Source organism: Penicillium paradoxum, assembly GCF_028828445.1.
Source record: "Penicillium paradoxum strain IBT 22861 chromosome Unknown utg000007l_segment0_segment0, whole genome shotgun sequence".
NCBI classification, from domain to species: Eukaryota; Fungi; Ascomycota; class Eurotiomycetes; order Eurotiales; family Aspergillaceae; genus Penicillium; species Penicillium paradoxum.
The window spans coordinates 5,624,775-5,639,199 of NW_026643185.1; the positions used below are offsets into that span (position 1 = coordinate 5,624,775).

At 50.6% G+C, this 14,425-nt stretch overlaps 4 protein-coding genes across 4 annotated transcripts; all 4 read left to right on the forward strand.

The window, feature by feature from the left end:
* Window positions 1-1,328: 1,328 nt before the first annotated feature.
* N7457_009585 (MDR family MFS transporter) lies at window positions 1,329-3,011 on the forward strand (the record flags this gene model as incomplete). Its single annotated transcript, XM_057180628.1, has 2 exons — window positions 1,329-1,496; window positions 1,563-3,011. 2 exons carry the CDS (start codon window positions 1,329-1,331, stop codon window positions 3,009-3,011), a joined length of 1,617 nt encoding a protein of 538 aa, XP_057029014.1.
* Window positions 3,012-3,831: 820 nt separating this feature from the next.
* N7457_009586 (putative MFS transporter) lies at window positions 3,832-5,741 on the forward strand (the record flags this gene model as incomplete). The annotated part of the gene is made up of 4 exons (XM_057180629.1): window positions 3,832-4,030; window positions 4,083-4,245; window positions 4,304-5,365; window positions 5,423-5,741. 4 exons carry the CDS (start codon window positions 3,832-3,834, stop codon window positions 5,739-5,741), a joined length of 1,743 nt encoding a protein of 580 aa, XP_057029015.1.
* Window positions 5,742-8,031: 2,290 nt separating this feature from the next.
* Window positions 8,032-9,885, forward strand: N7457_009587 (putative phthalate transporter; the record flags this gene model as incomplete). Its single annotated transcript, XM_057180630.1, has 8 exons — window positions 8,032-8,252; window positions 8,317-8,356; window positions 8,417-8,545; window positions 8,600-8,717; window positions 8,771-8,916; window positions 8,971-9,188; window positions 9,241-9,702; window positions 9,762-9,885. 8 exons carry the CDS (start codon window positions 8,032-8,034, stop codon window positions 9,883-9,885), a joined length of 1,458 nt encoding a protein of 485 aa, XP_057029016.1.
* Window positions 9,886-10,385: 500 nt separating this feature from the next.
* On the forward strand, window positions 10,386-13,563 carry N7457_009588 (glycine decarboxylase subunit P; the record flags this gene model as incomplete). Its single annotated transcript, XM_057180631.1, has 2 exons — window positions 10,386-12,042; window positions 12,065-13,563. 2 exons carry the CDS (start codon window positions 10,386-10,388, stop codon window positions 13,561-13,563), a joined length of 3,156 nt encoding a protein of 1,051 aa, XP_057029017.1.
* Window positions 13,564-14,425: the final 862 nt, after the last annotated feature.

Below are 14,425 nucleotides of genomic sequence, written 5' to 3' on the forward strand. Positions count from 1 at the left end.
CATGTTTCTGTTGTGCCATGTTCCTTTTTAGGATCCATGGAACCGCCAAAGTAATCTCCCCGCATGAAGAAACGTGGGCCTGTAGGTAATGCCTTCATGTATGTGAATTGTCTGGTATATGACAAAAACGTGTGCGAGGGACATATCAAGGTAGTCAAACATAGAACAAGATTGACAACACCGATGTACATCTTTGCCGGATCTCGAGAGGTCGTCATATTCTATTTAAAACGGCACCTAGCGAATCAGAAGCCGCTTGAGCCACTACATGTGTTTCTTTATCCACACTCCATACAGAAGGCTCCACCGTATACAAAGTCCACTATAAATTGCATCTAGATTTCAGGTTGAAGTATGCCATTTAAAAAGAATAAGTATCTGGCGGGACTCGCAGCCTTGCGATAACAAACGATATTTTGTAGCAGTGGTGTGCATAAGCATTGTAGTGTAGAAATTGGAGATCTCTGTTTGGGAACTGGCAAGTCGCATGCGCTATCCAATTGCACTCTAGAGGCTCGCTGAGAGGGTTTATCCCACTTACCTTACCAAAATGGGGAGTTTCAAATTCTATAAGAATACCTTTGTTTGAAGGTATGAGTGGGGTGTCACAAACTGGTGAATGTTCTGCGAATCCACAGCGTCCGATGCGTGGGTGGATCTCAATAGCATCCAAGTCCTTAGCTTACTAGAGCCCTATCCCTAGGGATATTTGATATAAATTCTGAAACAACAGTTACGATAACTGCCGTTGGCATGATAAACCCTGTTCTCTCAACCTAGAGCTTGATCACAACCGAAAGGACGATGGACAGCAACATCCTTACTCGCCGGGCGATAAGTCAGGATCCCGAAACTACGTCCAGGCCTAAGAAGATCAAACGACGCACGACGAAAATCCTGATTGCAACTAGTGGCCTAAGATATTTCTCGAAGAAGTAGGCGATGTGACGCAGCTCCCAATTAAACCCAATAGCCAAATGGTAGGCTTTGGTCTGACTTCGCATCTGAGTCCAGCGGCGGCGGTGGAGACAATAACAATTATTTGGAATATCGATCTACCGAGCTAGGTAGGTATCATAATAAGAGCTTCGCTCGGATACAGAGGAATAGAGAAGGAAAGGATTCGGTGTGGTCTATACTTTCTGTCGCGTCGGCGCCGAATTGAACTTGATTCGGCGCCGAGCGTTATTCTAGCCCCCGAGATTCTACACGATCACCAGCACATCAAATTATCTATAAATGTGCCCCTTTCATTTTCTATACGTAAAGGCAAAGTGTCACTGGAAGAACAGCATATCTTATTTCCCATAATATTTGTCGAAAACCCCATGTCTCCATCGATAGACAACAACTCGCTCGACGAGCCCTCGGACCAGGACTCGAAGACCACCGAGAAGCTCTCCGAGGTCAAGCAAGATGGAACCAATCTTCCAAAGGGGATCCGGCTGGTAGCTATCATCAGTTCTATTATATTGGCCATGTTTCTGGTTGCATTGGTATGCGCCGCATAAGTTCCCTACCACCCACATGGAATCGGACTGATGACTTTTTCAACACTATAGGATCGCACCATCATTGCTACAGCAGTTCCCCAGATCGCAACACAATTCAATGCTCTCGAAGACATCAGTTGGTATGCTAGTGCATATCTTCTAACAAGTTGCGCCACCCAGCTATCCTGGGGCAAGGTTTACACATTCTACTCGACCAAGACGATCTTCTTGATCGCAGTCCTAATCTTCGAAGTCGGGTCTGCAGTCTGTGGAGGCGCTCCTACCTCCAACGCGTTCATTGTCGGGCGCGCTATAGCAGGAATCGGTTCGGCAGGCATCTTCTCCGGCGCGACTGTGATAATCGCACAGATCGTGCCCCTGGCCAAACGGCCCATCTTCGTCGGACTGATGGGCTCAACATTCGGAATTTCTTCAATTGTTGGACCTTTGATGGGTGGTGCTTTCACAGATAAGGTGTCATGGCGCTGGTGCTTCTATATCAATCTACCCATCGGCGGCTTTACCATGGTCGTGCTGTTTTTCTTCCTGGCCGTGCCATACACACCCAAAACGTGCACTTGGAAGCAGCATATCCTTCGGCTCGACCCGCTCGGCACCGTCGTTTTCCTGCCTTCTGTCATATGCTTCCTGCTTGCTTTGCAATGGGGCGGTACAGCTTACAAGTGGGGCAACGGACGTATTATCGCCCTGTTCGTGATCTCAGGTATCTTGATAATCGCCTTCATCGCTGTGCAGATTTGGCTCAAGAAGGACGCAACAGTACCACCTCACATCTTCAAACAGCGCAGTATCACCAGCGGAGTCGTCTTCTCCATGTGTGTGGGTGGCGGGATGATCTCCATGCTGTATACACTTCCCCTCTGGTTCCAAGGTGTGCGCGGTACCTCGGCTGTGAAATCCGGCATTGATACAATTCCAATGGTACTTGCCCTCGTTGTTGGAGCCATCATGTCTGGCAGCATCATTACCGCAACGGGGTATTATGTTCCGTGGATGTTCGTCGGGGCGATTTTGATGTCGACGGGCGCAGGGTTGATGACAACCTTCGAGCTGGATACTAACCACGCCGCCTGGATAGGCTACCAGGTGCTGTTCGGTATCGGTATCGGAACAGGGATGCAACAGCCCTCTCTAGCGGCGCAGACCATTCTTCCAATGAACGAAGTACCCATTGGCATCTCGCTCATGTTCTTCTCGCAGTCTCTCGGTGGTGCTGTGTTTATTGCTATCTCTCAGTCGCAGTTTCAGAATTATCTGGGCGCAAACCTATCTCATATTCAGGGCATTGATGTGGCCAGGGTCCTGAGATCTGGTGCAACGGAGCTTTCGAGTGTGGTGCCAGCTAGCAAGCTGACTGAGGTTCTTATTTTGTACAACAATGGTCTTCAGCACTCTTTCATTGTCACCGTCGCGGTGTCTTGTCTGATGATTGTGCCTGCGCTGACGATGGAATGGAGGACAATTAAAAGGAAAGCACCACCAGCTTCAAATGCTTGAGATAGGGGTATTGTACAAACAGTTGGTGAGATTTCTTCGGCCCGATTGCTCAGGCTCACCTTTTTCAGACTTAGCTTTTTGCCACTTTGCTCGCTTTTTTGATTGATGGCATGAAGACCCATAATGAATAATTTGGCTGTGATAGAGAATACGTTTCTTTCTCTTTTTGTCCGTCTTAATCTCTCCAGGGATAGTATATTGTGGTTTTAGTCACTTCCTAAGGGATCAGATGCTTCATGTATAGACTTCAATTTTCCTCTTTCTGAGGAATGACTGATCTTTCTGTTTAGGTATACACATAAGCTATATAAGCAAACTAATCATACCCCGTATTGCTCTTCGGAATATGAAAATGTTACGAAATCAAAAAGCCAGTAACAAAACCATTGGGAGCTTTGGACCGAGTGGCGTCGGCAATATAGGTGAAACCAGGCGAATCAGGGGTGGCAAACAGCTATCTTGAAGATTTGTACTATTTACACGCAGACATCCCTAGCTTCGATCGGAAAGCACTTCAATCTATGTACGGAGTATATAATTCAAGTTGCCTTAGCTGTGGCAAACCCACAGGGTCAGGTGCGATGCCTTCTGATCATGGAGCTCTTGGAGGATTTCATTCACGACAGTATCTATACATGTCTGTACAAAGCTACTAGGCGCCGATGAGTCTAGAATCACACATGATTAATCTGTACGGAGTACATATAAATATCGCATGCATGCACATGTACCCTGCATGATACATGTGCCTTGGGGCGACAGGACTGGGAAAGTTGTTTACACGATAAGACCAACTTCCTCTCCAATTCGACCCATCGCCATGTCTCTGGTGCAACACGTGTCTTCCATCGACGGTGTTGATCGTGAACCCGAACCAGACTTGGTTGACGACTACGACATTCGTTCCATACGCCGCAAGATCAGCTACGATGTCCTTCAGCCTCCGAACGAGGCTATCCCGGTCGCAGAATTACGACCTGGGACACCAGCATACAAACATTCCCCTGCAAAGAGAATAAGTACGTGATTTCCAATCCAAGGTAGGACAGAATGCTGACACCAGGCCTTCAGTTCAGGTCGTCGTCACGGTGCTCGTGTGCTGGGCCGCGTCGGGGATCGTGTTTGGGTTCGCTGCGCTCAAGCCTATTTTGGTCGAGGAAGGTGTGTATCATGAGCGCTGCACACCTGCTGAGATAAACGAAGGCCTGGAACTGTGTGCGCGACAAGATCTCAGGTATGTATTTTTCCAAATCAACCCCGTACAAGCTATGCGTGTCACTGACCAACGCCAGACTTAATCTGTTTTTCACCATCGCTTCGATAACTGCCAATGTCTCTGCTCTTCCGGTCGGCACGATCCTCGATCGGTGCGGGTCACGCGTTTGCTGGCTCATCGGCAGCGTACTGCTTGCTATTGGCGCTGTCATCATGGCGCTGGCGTTTCGGAATTCTGGCTTCGATGGCTATATCGCGGGGAACTTCTTACTCGCTCTAGCTGGCACCTTTCTGTTTGTTCCCTCGTTCCAAATCGCGAACGCATTTCCTAAACATGCAGGGTCAATTGTCGCTCTAGTGACTGGTGCATTTGACGCCTCTGCTGCTGTCTTCCTCTTCTACCGACTTATTTATGAGGCGTCAGGCAGATCGTTCGCTCTGCACAAGTTCTTCCTATGCTATCTGATAGTCCCAGTGGGGATCCTCATCGCACTGATGACTATCATGCCGGCGCACGATTATGTGTCAACTCTGCAATTGGCAAACAAAATAGAAGAGGCAGAAGATGCCATGCACGACGTCCACGACTCCGATGACGAGATAGAGACCAGGTCGGAACTAAATCGAGTACGAAAGAAGAGGGCGGAGCTAAGAAGGAAGCAGATCTGCGAGATCGATGCGGTGCTCGGCAATAAAGACGAGCGTCAAATACGTGCAGAGCGAGAAGAGGATCGCCAACAGACAAGTTGGGTCTGGGGTGTATTGCACGGTCTCCCAGCGCATAAGCAGATGGCCACGCCTTGGTTTGTCCTGATCACGCTGATGACTATATTGCAGATGGTGCGAATGAACTATTTCATTGCGACGATTCGCTCACAATATGCGTATATGCTTGGGTCGATCGAGGAGGCAGATAAGATCGGTGCCTTTTTTGACGTCGCGCTGCCGGTCGGGGGTGTCTTGTTCACGCCTGGGATAGGGTTTCTCCTTGATCGTCTCAGTGTGCCTATGATGCTTGGGCTTATTGTGGTTTTCACCACGGTTATCGGCGTGCTGAATTCCATTCCGGCAGTTTGGGCTGGATACCTCACCGTGTTGCTTTTTGTCTTACTCCGGCCACTTTACTATTCGGCCATGTCGTACGTTTGTGACCAAATCACTCTCATATTCGGCAGAGATATTGACCCTTGACCTAGTGACTATACGACCAAAGTGTTCGGGTTCGCCACTTTTGGCCGAGTTTACGGTGCCATCATCTGTCTCTCGGGGATCGCAAACTTCTCCCAATATGGTCTCGATACATTGACGCATCATACTTTTGGCGGAAACCCAATTCCCATCAATGCTGTCTTGGCGGGCGTGGGATTCATTGTCGGGTCCTCCCTCGTGGTCTTTGTTTTCGTGTCCGTGAAACAACCGAGAGAGCAAGATCGGGCGGACGAGGAGCATGAAAGACTTTTATTGGAAGAGGATGAAGGATACGAGGAGGAACCAAGTTACGGCGCATTGAACTAGGTAATAACCAGCCAATTTAATCGAGATAGTGGAGTTACCTATACTTTATACATTATCCACTATAAACTCCGGGCTTGATCGCTGTTAGCTCCGTATTATAGTGCCAAGACAAGATCACGAGTCGATAAAGCGTGTTAGGGACGTACTAATGGACATGAGATCCTTAAGTTTCCCTCGGAGTACATATCTCCGGGGACTCAACCAGCCACATGAACGGAGTACGGAGTAGTTAAGACCCCGAGAGTGAAAAGAAAGTACGGAGTACAAGAAAGGCCTTTACATGAGATGATGAAGTCACCATCTACATTCGAAGATGACGGCGGAACGCCAGAGTCACGTTGTCAATTGCGAAGTTAGTCTAGCCTAAGTAGGCAGATGATAGGTAGTTTCGACATTTCCTATTCAAGGCTCGAATTCCGGGATATCAAGAGGCGAAGATTGAACACTTCCGTATAGATACAGAACTCTTGGAACGAGATGGCTGGAAGTCTAGACTGCGAGAGCTGACAAATGCGATAGATTGACCTTGAAGTACGGAGTCCGGAGAACATACATACTCCGACATGATGTGAACAGAATGCCCCCATTCCGAGTATGGAAGTTGGGAGATCGGGAGTGCCTGCTCCAAGAAGAATAAACAAGCACCAGTGCTCAGACTAAACACGAGAGCAAAAAAACCAAGCAACCTTGGCAGTAGATCAACAAATGAATATCGAGAGCGATCAGCCCTAGTCCCACCAACGACGTCTCCAAGCCACTAAATGGGGAATCAAGTGGAAAGTCAAAGCTGCCAAGTGGACTTCCCCCGCATTCAGTGCCTCTAGCCCCCAGATTATGCCTCTAATCCCGCATTATGCCTCCGATCCCCGGATTGTGTCTCTAATCCCCGGATTACCCTGAGCGGGGGCCCGGGGCCGTTGCTCCGCAGAGGTCTCCGTTCGGATATCCACACCCGAGTTTTCAGGCTGTCATTCAGGCCAACAGAGGGTATATACGGAGTACTAGATCTATATTTTGAGTGATACTGCCAATTGCCTATCTAACTGATATTTTGATCGTAAGAGTTGCTGGGAACAAACAAAAAGAAATATATATTTGATGGGGAGAACTATACACAGCCCTTTCAGCAAAGCTATTCCCCCCTACGGAGTACACAACACAAATCTCCGCAGTCGCATTGTCCTCCGCAATCGCATCCTTCTCCGCAATCGCACTATCTCCCGTAGCCGCAACGCCTCCCGCATCTATATTATCTCCTCCAATAGCGTAATTTGGGCCAGGATTTCCAGCAGAAAACCTTCAGAAAACTTAGACAGGAAGGGCACGGGGGCGAGCTGAATCCAGATCCCAAGGTGAAAATACAGTGCTACGCTGGAGTCAGTGGAGGGTACAATCAGTATGGGCTGCAACCACCTGGAACTGGGAGAGTATGGAGATTTGTACGGTGGGAATAACTTCAAGACTGTCAACGACCCTCAATTCTAGCGATGTCTAGTTTCATGCTACATGAAAGGCTTCATTTTATCAGCCTGTTGTCCATGAGGCCATCGAACTTGGGTACTTTGCTTATTAGGGCCTCTGTCATAGTAATCCAGGTATTTTGATTTTATGTTAAGAGCAGGCATATTCACGCGGCAACTCCGGAAATAACCCAATTTGACCCCTGGCCGCGATGCGTTCGCCTAATTTAGACTGATTCTATCTGCCTACGACGATCTCGAACGCGAAAGGTCAATGGAGAGCGCAATAGCCGAGGGAATGTGGCCAATGTGTCTTGGGTTAGAGAAATATCTCATTGCGGTCAAGGTGCAAGAACCCATATTCGAAAAAAATGCGGGGGAATCGATCCACTCGATTCTAGGGTCTACAAATCATCTGCTGCGCAATACGGAATAGGCGAGTTGGAATCGGTGGCGGGTGTTTCTAGATATACACTTCTACCACAAAAGTTTCTGTTCGGCCGGCACCTACCAAGTACCTAGGTGCACATCAATATATTGAAAACTCGATTGTGGAAAACCGACCGAACGGAGACCTTTGCGGAGGGACTGTAATTGGTTGGCTTTGGAATGCATGAAGTCAATTTGGGATACATCCTTGCTTGGACATAAGCTTCTTGATCACTGTTAGCCATGTCTGCTGGCGAGATAAAGCTGCGGCTTTGTCCTCGACATTTGATCAACGATCATCAGCTTTACGTTCACCTTCTACTATCTTAGCTGCCGTCTTCTTTCCAATTCTTATATCCTCTGCTCTTAACCCTTCCTGCAATCGAAGCTCGGTGTACAATATGGGAACCATGCTCCCCGTAGACGAGAAATCACCCATTGATGACCGCATCGAGGACATCGGGGGAAAAGGTCTTACCGACGAGATTGATGATGAATTCACACCGGAAGAGCAGAAGAGAATCATTCGGCGCGTTGACCTGCGTCTGGTGAGCATGACCGGATTGGCTTATTGCATCTCGCTCATGGACCGGACGAATCTGGGCATGGCAGTCATTGCAGGGTAAGCCATTAGTCGTGCACCGAGCTTATTCCCAAGGGTGCAGTATTGCTAATATTTGCAACAGTCTGAAGGAAGACTTGCGATTGGATATCGGCCAGCGCTATGTAAGTCCGAAGACATGGATCGCACAGTTTTTCCAAACCCGACCACTAATCGCAAAATAGTCCATCGTTGTCTTGATGTTCTTCGTACCCTATATCATCTTCCAACCATTGATGACGGTCATTATTCGGAAGTTGGGCCCGACAATATTCCTATCGTCGATTGTTGTATCTTGGTCAGGGATTATGATTGTAAGGCTCTGCTGCATTCTCATCATAAGGACTCCGGTGTACTAACTCATGTAGGGAATGGGATTTGTTGAGGACTGGGGGCAATTGCTTGGTACGCGTGTGCTTCTGGGACTCCTGGAAGCTGGTTACTTCCCTGGATGTGTCTACCTGCTATCTTGCTGGTATACTCGATGTAAGCAGAAGAAATTGATTGTTGCTTGATTATATAGTACTGACGCTTCAAAGATGACATTCAGAAGCGATTTTCCCTTTTCTATCTCATTGGCTGTGTCGCATCTGCGTTAGCTGGCATCCTCGCCTTTGGTCTGATGCAAATGGATGGAACGCAGGGGTTAGCAGGCTGGAGATGGATTTTCATCATCGAGGGAGTGGTAAGCAACGTCGGAGAAGCCATGAGAAAATTACTGTGCTGACAAGATGTATAGATCACCGGGATTATTGGCATCCTGTGCTTCTTCTTCTTCGTCGACTTCCCTGACCGCGCGCACAAGTCTTGGCATTTCCTAAACGAACGAGAATGCGCATTCATCATTCGTCGCATCAATAAAGACCGAAATGATGCTGATATGGAGGCGTTCTCTCTCAAGAAATTCTTGAAGCCTGCGTTGGACATTAAGAACTGGGGCTTTGCAATGATCTTCTTGTGCGTTCCCTTTCCCAACAGACCCGATTCTAGCTAACCAGGTCTACTGCAGATGTCTTACTGCTGTTGCCATCGCCATTGGATACTTCCTACCCATCATTCTCAGCCTCGGTATGGGCTTCGGCGTTGGCGAATCGCAATGCTTGGCCGCACCACCCTACGCATTTGCAGGAATCATCATGTACGGCACCGCCTGGGTAGGCGATAAGTACCACACGCGGGCGCCGATTCTGATTTTCAACGCTTTGCTCACCATCATCGGTCTGCCAATGATGGGATTCGCCAAAAGCCCTGCTGTTCGCTACGTGGGCGTGTTCTTCACGGTTGCTGGGGCCAATGCCAATATCCCCACTTGCATGGCGTACCAGGCGAATAATGTGCGTGGCCAGTGGGCGCGTGCTTTCTCCAGTGCTTCGCTTGTTGGCGCCGCAGGCATCGGTGGTATCATGGGTAGTTTGGTGTTCCGGGAACAAGACGCGCCCGGGTACAAGCCGGGAATGTATACCGCTATCGGGTATGTGATCTTGTCCTGTCTCAGATTGAGCTGCTCATTTACTGACTGCGTTCCACTAGCTGCAATATCCTCGTTATCATCCTTACTATCATTATGAGTGTGTGGTTCAAGATCTGCAATAAGCAGGCGGACCAGGGAAAGCGGGTCATTGAGGGCGATGCGTCATTCCGATACACCATTTAAGGGCAATGCTAACGCCGTATACTCCGTACTCCGTATGATAACCGCGATATAGCAATGCCAAAGGCCGTTTCAATCCTTGAATTTCCATGAGCCGGGTCAATGGAATTTCCCGTAGGATTCGGACCGAAAGATCAAGAAGAGCATATCGGAGCTCCCCCTCGGTGGAGTTGTGGAGATCGTGGAGTAGAAGTAGCGAGTTTTCCGGCGGGAAACCGGCCTTTTGGTCCGCATTGAGTTCAGTCGGTGGCTGACGCTGCGGCGAGGGCAAACGGTGCCTGCGCTGATTGGCCGGATAAGCAGCCTCTTATCGCCGATGTGAGTTTCCCGACAGGTTCTCCGTCATCGGACAGGGAAAAGGCAAGAGGCGAGGGCAATAAGTATTAATTTCTACGGACCTGGCACTTTTGTCTTCTTCATCTTCATCTTGACTCATCAATTTACTGAGAGACTTGTGGATGTGTTGAGTGCTGTCCCTTAAGCCCTCAATATCCAGTCTAAGTATGGCGGCATCCCTGTTTGCCCTCCGCGGCGGGCGCCAGCTTGCTCTGCGGTCGCGTGTTCGCGTGCCCTCAATTGCCCGAGCTTCATTGTCGCCATTGAACACTCGGAGAGCAGTGCACAACTTACAGTCCACACCCCGTCGTAGTGTGTATACTAGCTCCGTGACCGACCATGGCGACCCCCACCCCCAAGATATCTTCCAGCCCCTCGATACCTTCCCCCGACGCCACATTGGCCCCTCCCCAGACGCCGCAGCACAGATGCTCGCAGTGCTTGATCCACCAGTGGCATCTTTGGACGATTTCGTGAAGCAGGTCCTGCCCGAGGATATTCTCTCCAAGAAGAACCTCAAGGTCAGCGAGCCAAACGCCGATATCAGCCTGTACCGCTCAAGTGTGCAGGGTGGGTTGGGTGAAACCGATATGCTCAAGCTTCTGGACACATACCGCAAGCAGATTGATGTGTCTGGCAAGACCTATATCGGAACCGGCTACTATCCTACCATTGTGCCTCCTGTTATCCAGCGCAATGTTCTCGAGAACCCTGCCTGGTACACCAGCTACACTCCCTACCAGCCCGAGATCAGCCAGGGTCGCCTGGAGTCTCTGCTGAACTTCCAGACTCTGACTGCTGATTTGACCGGCATGCCCTTCGCCAATGCCTCAGTGTTGGATGAGGCCACCGCCGCCGCCGAGGCCATGACCATGTCTTACGCCACCATGCCAACTTCCAAGCAGAAGAAGGCCGACAAGTCCTTCGTTGTGTCTCACCTTTGCCACCCTCAGACCATTGCCGTTATGCAATCCCGCGCCGAAGGATTCGGAATCAACCTCGTGATTGGAGATATCTTGGCCGATGACTTTAAGATCGTCAAGGAACAGAAGGACCACTTGATTGGTGTCCTTGCTCAGTACCCCGATACCGAAGGTGGTATCTTCGACTTCCAGGCTCTGAGTGATTCCATCCACAGCCAGGGTGGCACTTTCAGCGTGGCCACTGACCTGCTGGCTTTGACCGTGCTGAAGGCCCCCGGCGAGTTTGGTGCCGATATCGCCTTCGGTAGCGCCCAGCGTCTGGGTGTCCCTATGGGCTTCGGTGGCCCCCACGCCGCTTTCTTCGCTTGTGCTGACAAGTACAAGCGCAAGGTGCCTGGTCGTGTTGTTGGTGTGTCCAAGGATCGTCTCGGTAACCGCGCTCTGCGTCTGGCGCTGCAGACTCGTGAGCAGCACATTCGCCGCGAGAAGGCTACTAGCAACATTTGCACTGCTCAGGCCTTGCTTGCAAACATGACTGCCATGTACGCTATCTACCACGGTCCTGTTGGTCTCAAGTCCATCGCCCAGCGTATCATGTCCATGACTTCGCTCCTGCGCGAGAAGCTTGTCAGCTTGGGATACAATGTCCCTCTGCGCTCCAACACCACCGATGGCGGTGCTGTATTTGATACTCTGGCCATTGAGCTTCCTACTGCTGCCGAGGCTGATGCTATTGTGGCCGAAGCTCGCGCTGCCAATGTCTTCCTCCGCCGACTTGGCGGAAACAAGGTCGGCCTTTCTCTTGATGAGACTGTTGGTCGCGACGAGGTGAAGGGCATTTTGAATGTGTTTGCTGCTCACAACAAGTCCACATCTGCCATTGAGGTTGATGGCACTCTGGGTCTCACCTCCGTCCCCGCCAGCCTTGAGCGTACCTCCCCCCTACCTGACCCACCCGGTCTTCAACACCTACCACTCCGAGACCGAGATGCTCCGTTACATCCACCACCTCGAGTCGAAGGATCTGTCCCTGGCCCACTCCATGATTCCCCTTGGATCCTGCACCATGAAGCTCAACGCTACCACGGAAATGATCCCCATCTCTTGGCCCGAGTTCTCCCAGATCCACCCCTTCATGCCCGCCGAGCAGGCCAAGGGTTACACTCAGATGATCGATGACCTTGAGCAGCAGCTTGCTGATATCACTGGTATGGCCGAAGTCACTGTGCAGCCCAACTCTGGTGCCCAGGGTGAGTTCGCCGGTCTCCGTGTTATCAAGAAGTACTTCGAGGGCAAGGGCGATGCCAAGCGCAACCTGTGCTTGATTCCTGTCTCCGCCCACGGTACCAACCCTGCTAGTGCCGCTATGGCTGGTATGCGCGTTGTGACCATCAAGTGCGATACCAAGACTGGTAACCTCGACCTCGATGACCTCAAGGCCAAGTGTGAGAAGCACAAGGACGAGCTCGCTGCGTTCATGATCACCTACCCCAGTACCTTCGGTGTGTTCGAGCCTGGTGCCAAGGAGGCCTGTCGCCTGGTGCACGAGCACGGTGGCCAGGTCTACATGGACGGCGCCAACATGAACGCCCAGATCGGTCTTTGCTCTCCCGGTGAGATCGGTGCCGACGTGTGCCACCTGAACCTGCACAAGACCTTCTGTATCCCCCACGGTGGTGGTGGTCCCGGTGTCGGACCCATTGGTGTGGCTGAGCACCTGCGTCCCTTCCTGCCCTCGCACCCTACCAGTGAGTACCTGCAGTCGAAGCGTGGCACCACCTCTTCTCCTCCCATCTCTGCCGCTCCCTGGGGCAGTGCCAGCATTTTGCCCATCACCTTCAACTACATCAACATGATGGGCGAACGTGGTCTGACCCACGCCACCAAAATCACTTTGCTCAACGCAAACTACATCCTCTCCCGCCTCAAGCCCCACTACCCCATCTTGTACACCAACGACCACGGTCGCTGCGCACACGAGTTCATCCTCGACGTCCGCGGCTTCAAGGAGACCTCCGGCGTCGAGGCCATCGACATCGCCAAGCGTCTCCAGGACTACGGCTTCCACGCCCCGACCATGTCCTGGCCCGTGGCCAACACCCTCATGATTGAGCCCACCGAGTCCGAGAACAAGGCCGAGCTGGACCGCTTCTGCGACGCCCTGATCTCCATCCGCGAGGAGATCAGCCAGATCGAGTCCGGTGCCCAGCCTCGCGAGGGTAACGTGCTGAAGATGTCCCCCCACACTCAGCGCGACCTGCTCGTTGCCGAGTGGGACCGCCCTTACACCCGTGAGCAGGCCGCTTACCCTCTCCCCTTGCTGTTGGAGAAGAAGTTCTGGCCCACGGTGACTCGTGTTGATGATGCTTTCGGTGACCAGAACTTGTTCTGCACTTGCGGCCCTGTCGAGGAGACCGAATAGAGACAGATCCGGAGAGATCTATGATACCCATGCTGCGCTGATTTGCTTCTTTTATGGCTCATCCTGATGCCTTTTTCTGTGTATACATTCAACATTTTCTTATTTTTCATGACGGTAGAAAAAGGCTACTTTACGAGGGCTGGATTGATTCAACATGATCGTCCGGTTTACCGAAAATAATACAATTCAAAGATTCAAAAGTGTTCTTGGTATTCAACTTGCTTCATCTGCATAAATCATAGCTATATAAATCAGATTGCAGGCCGCGCTTCATGCTCCAGGGATTTGATCTTTTGGTATTCATCCTCTACCGCTTTCTGGTGCGTAAATCAACCCCCGGGGTAGCGGGGAGTGGAGTAAAGCGATCTACACATCCTCCGGAGTTTGAACAACAAACTGGGGTGCATACGGAGTACACCTGTGGAGAGGTGCTGAACATTGTATATATTGCGCACACATGAGACCTCCTTGTATGTCTCATCCCACCGGATTCTGATCTTAAGAGGAACCAACTTTAGACTATGGCATATGAATTCCAGGATGCCTTCAGTTTATATCTGGGCTTGGAACATTCGAACAGGCTTATCAAGGCTATTTTACGATACAGTACTGCTATCTCATAGATTACACACCTATTCAAAAACCACCCGCTCCAAATACCGTAACCCCGCGTAAAGTTATCGGAGATGGCCGATCCCCGCGGTCTCCCCAGTCGCCGAGGCTCTGGACATCCCACCAACCCACCAACCACCCACCGTCCACCCCACTCTTCTCGATCTAACACCCCAAGCCCTGAGAACATTGGGATCAAGTGGAAGCAACCTTGATCTTGTCCGCATACTGCGCTTACTCCTTTAGGTCG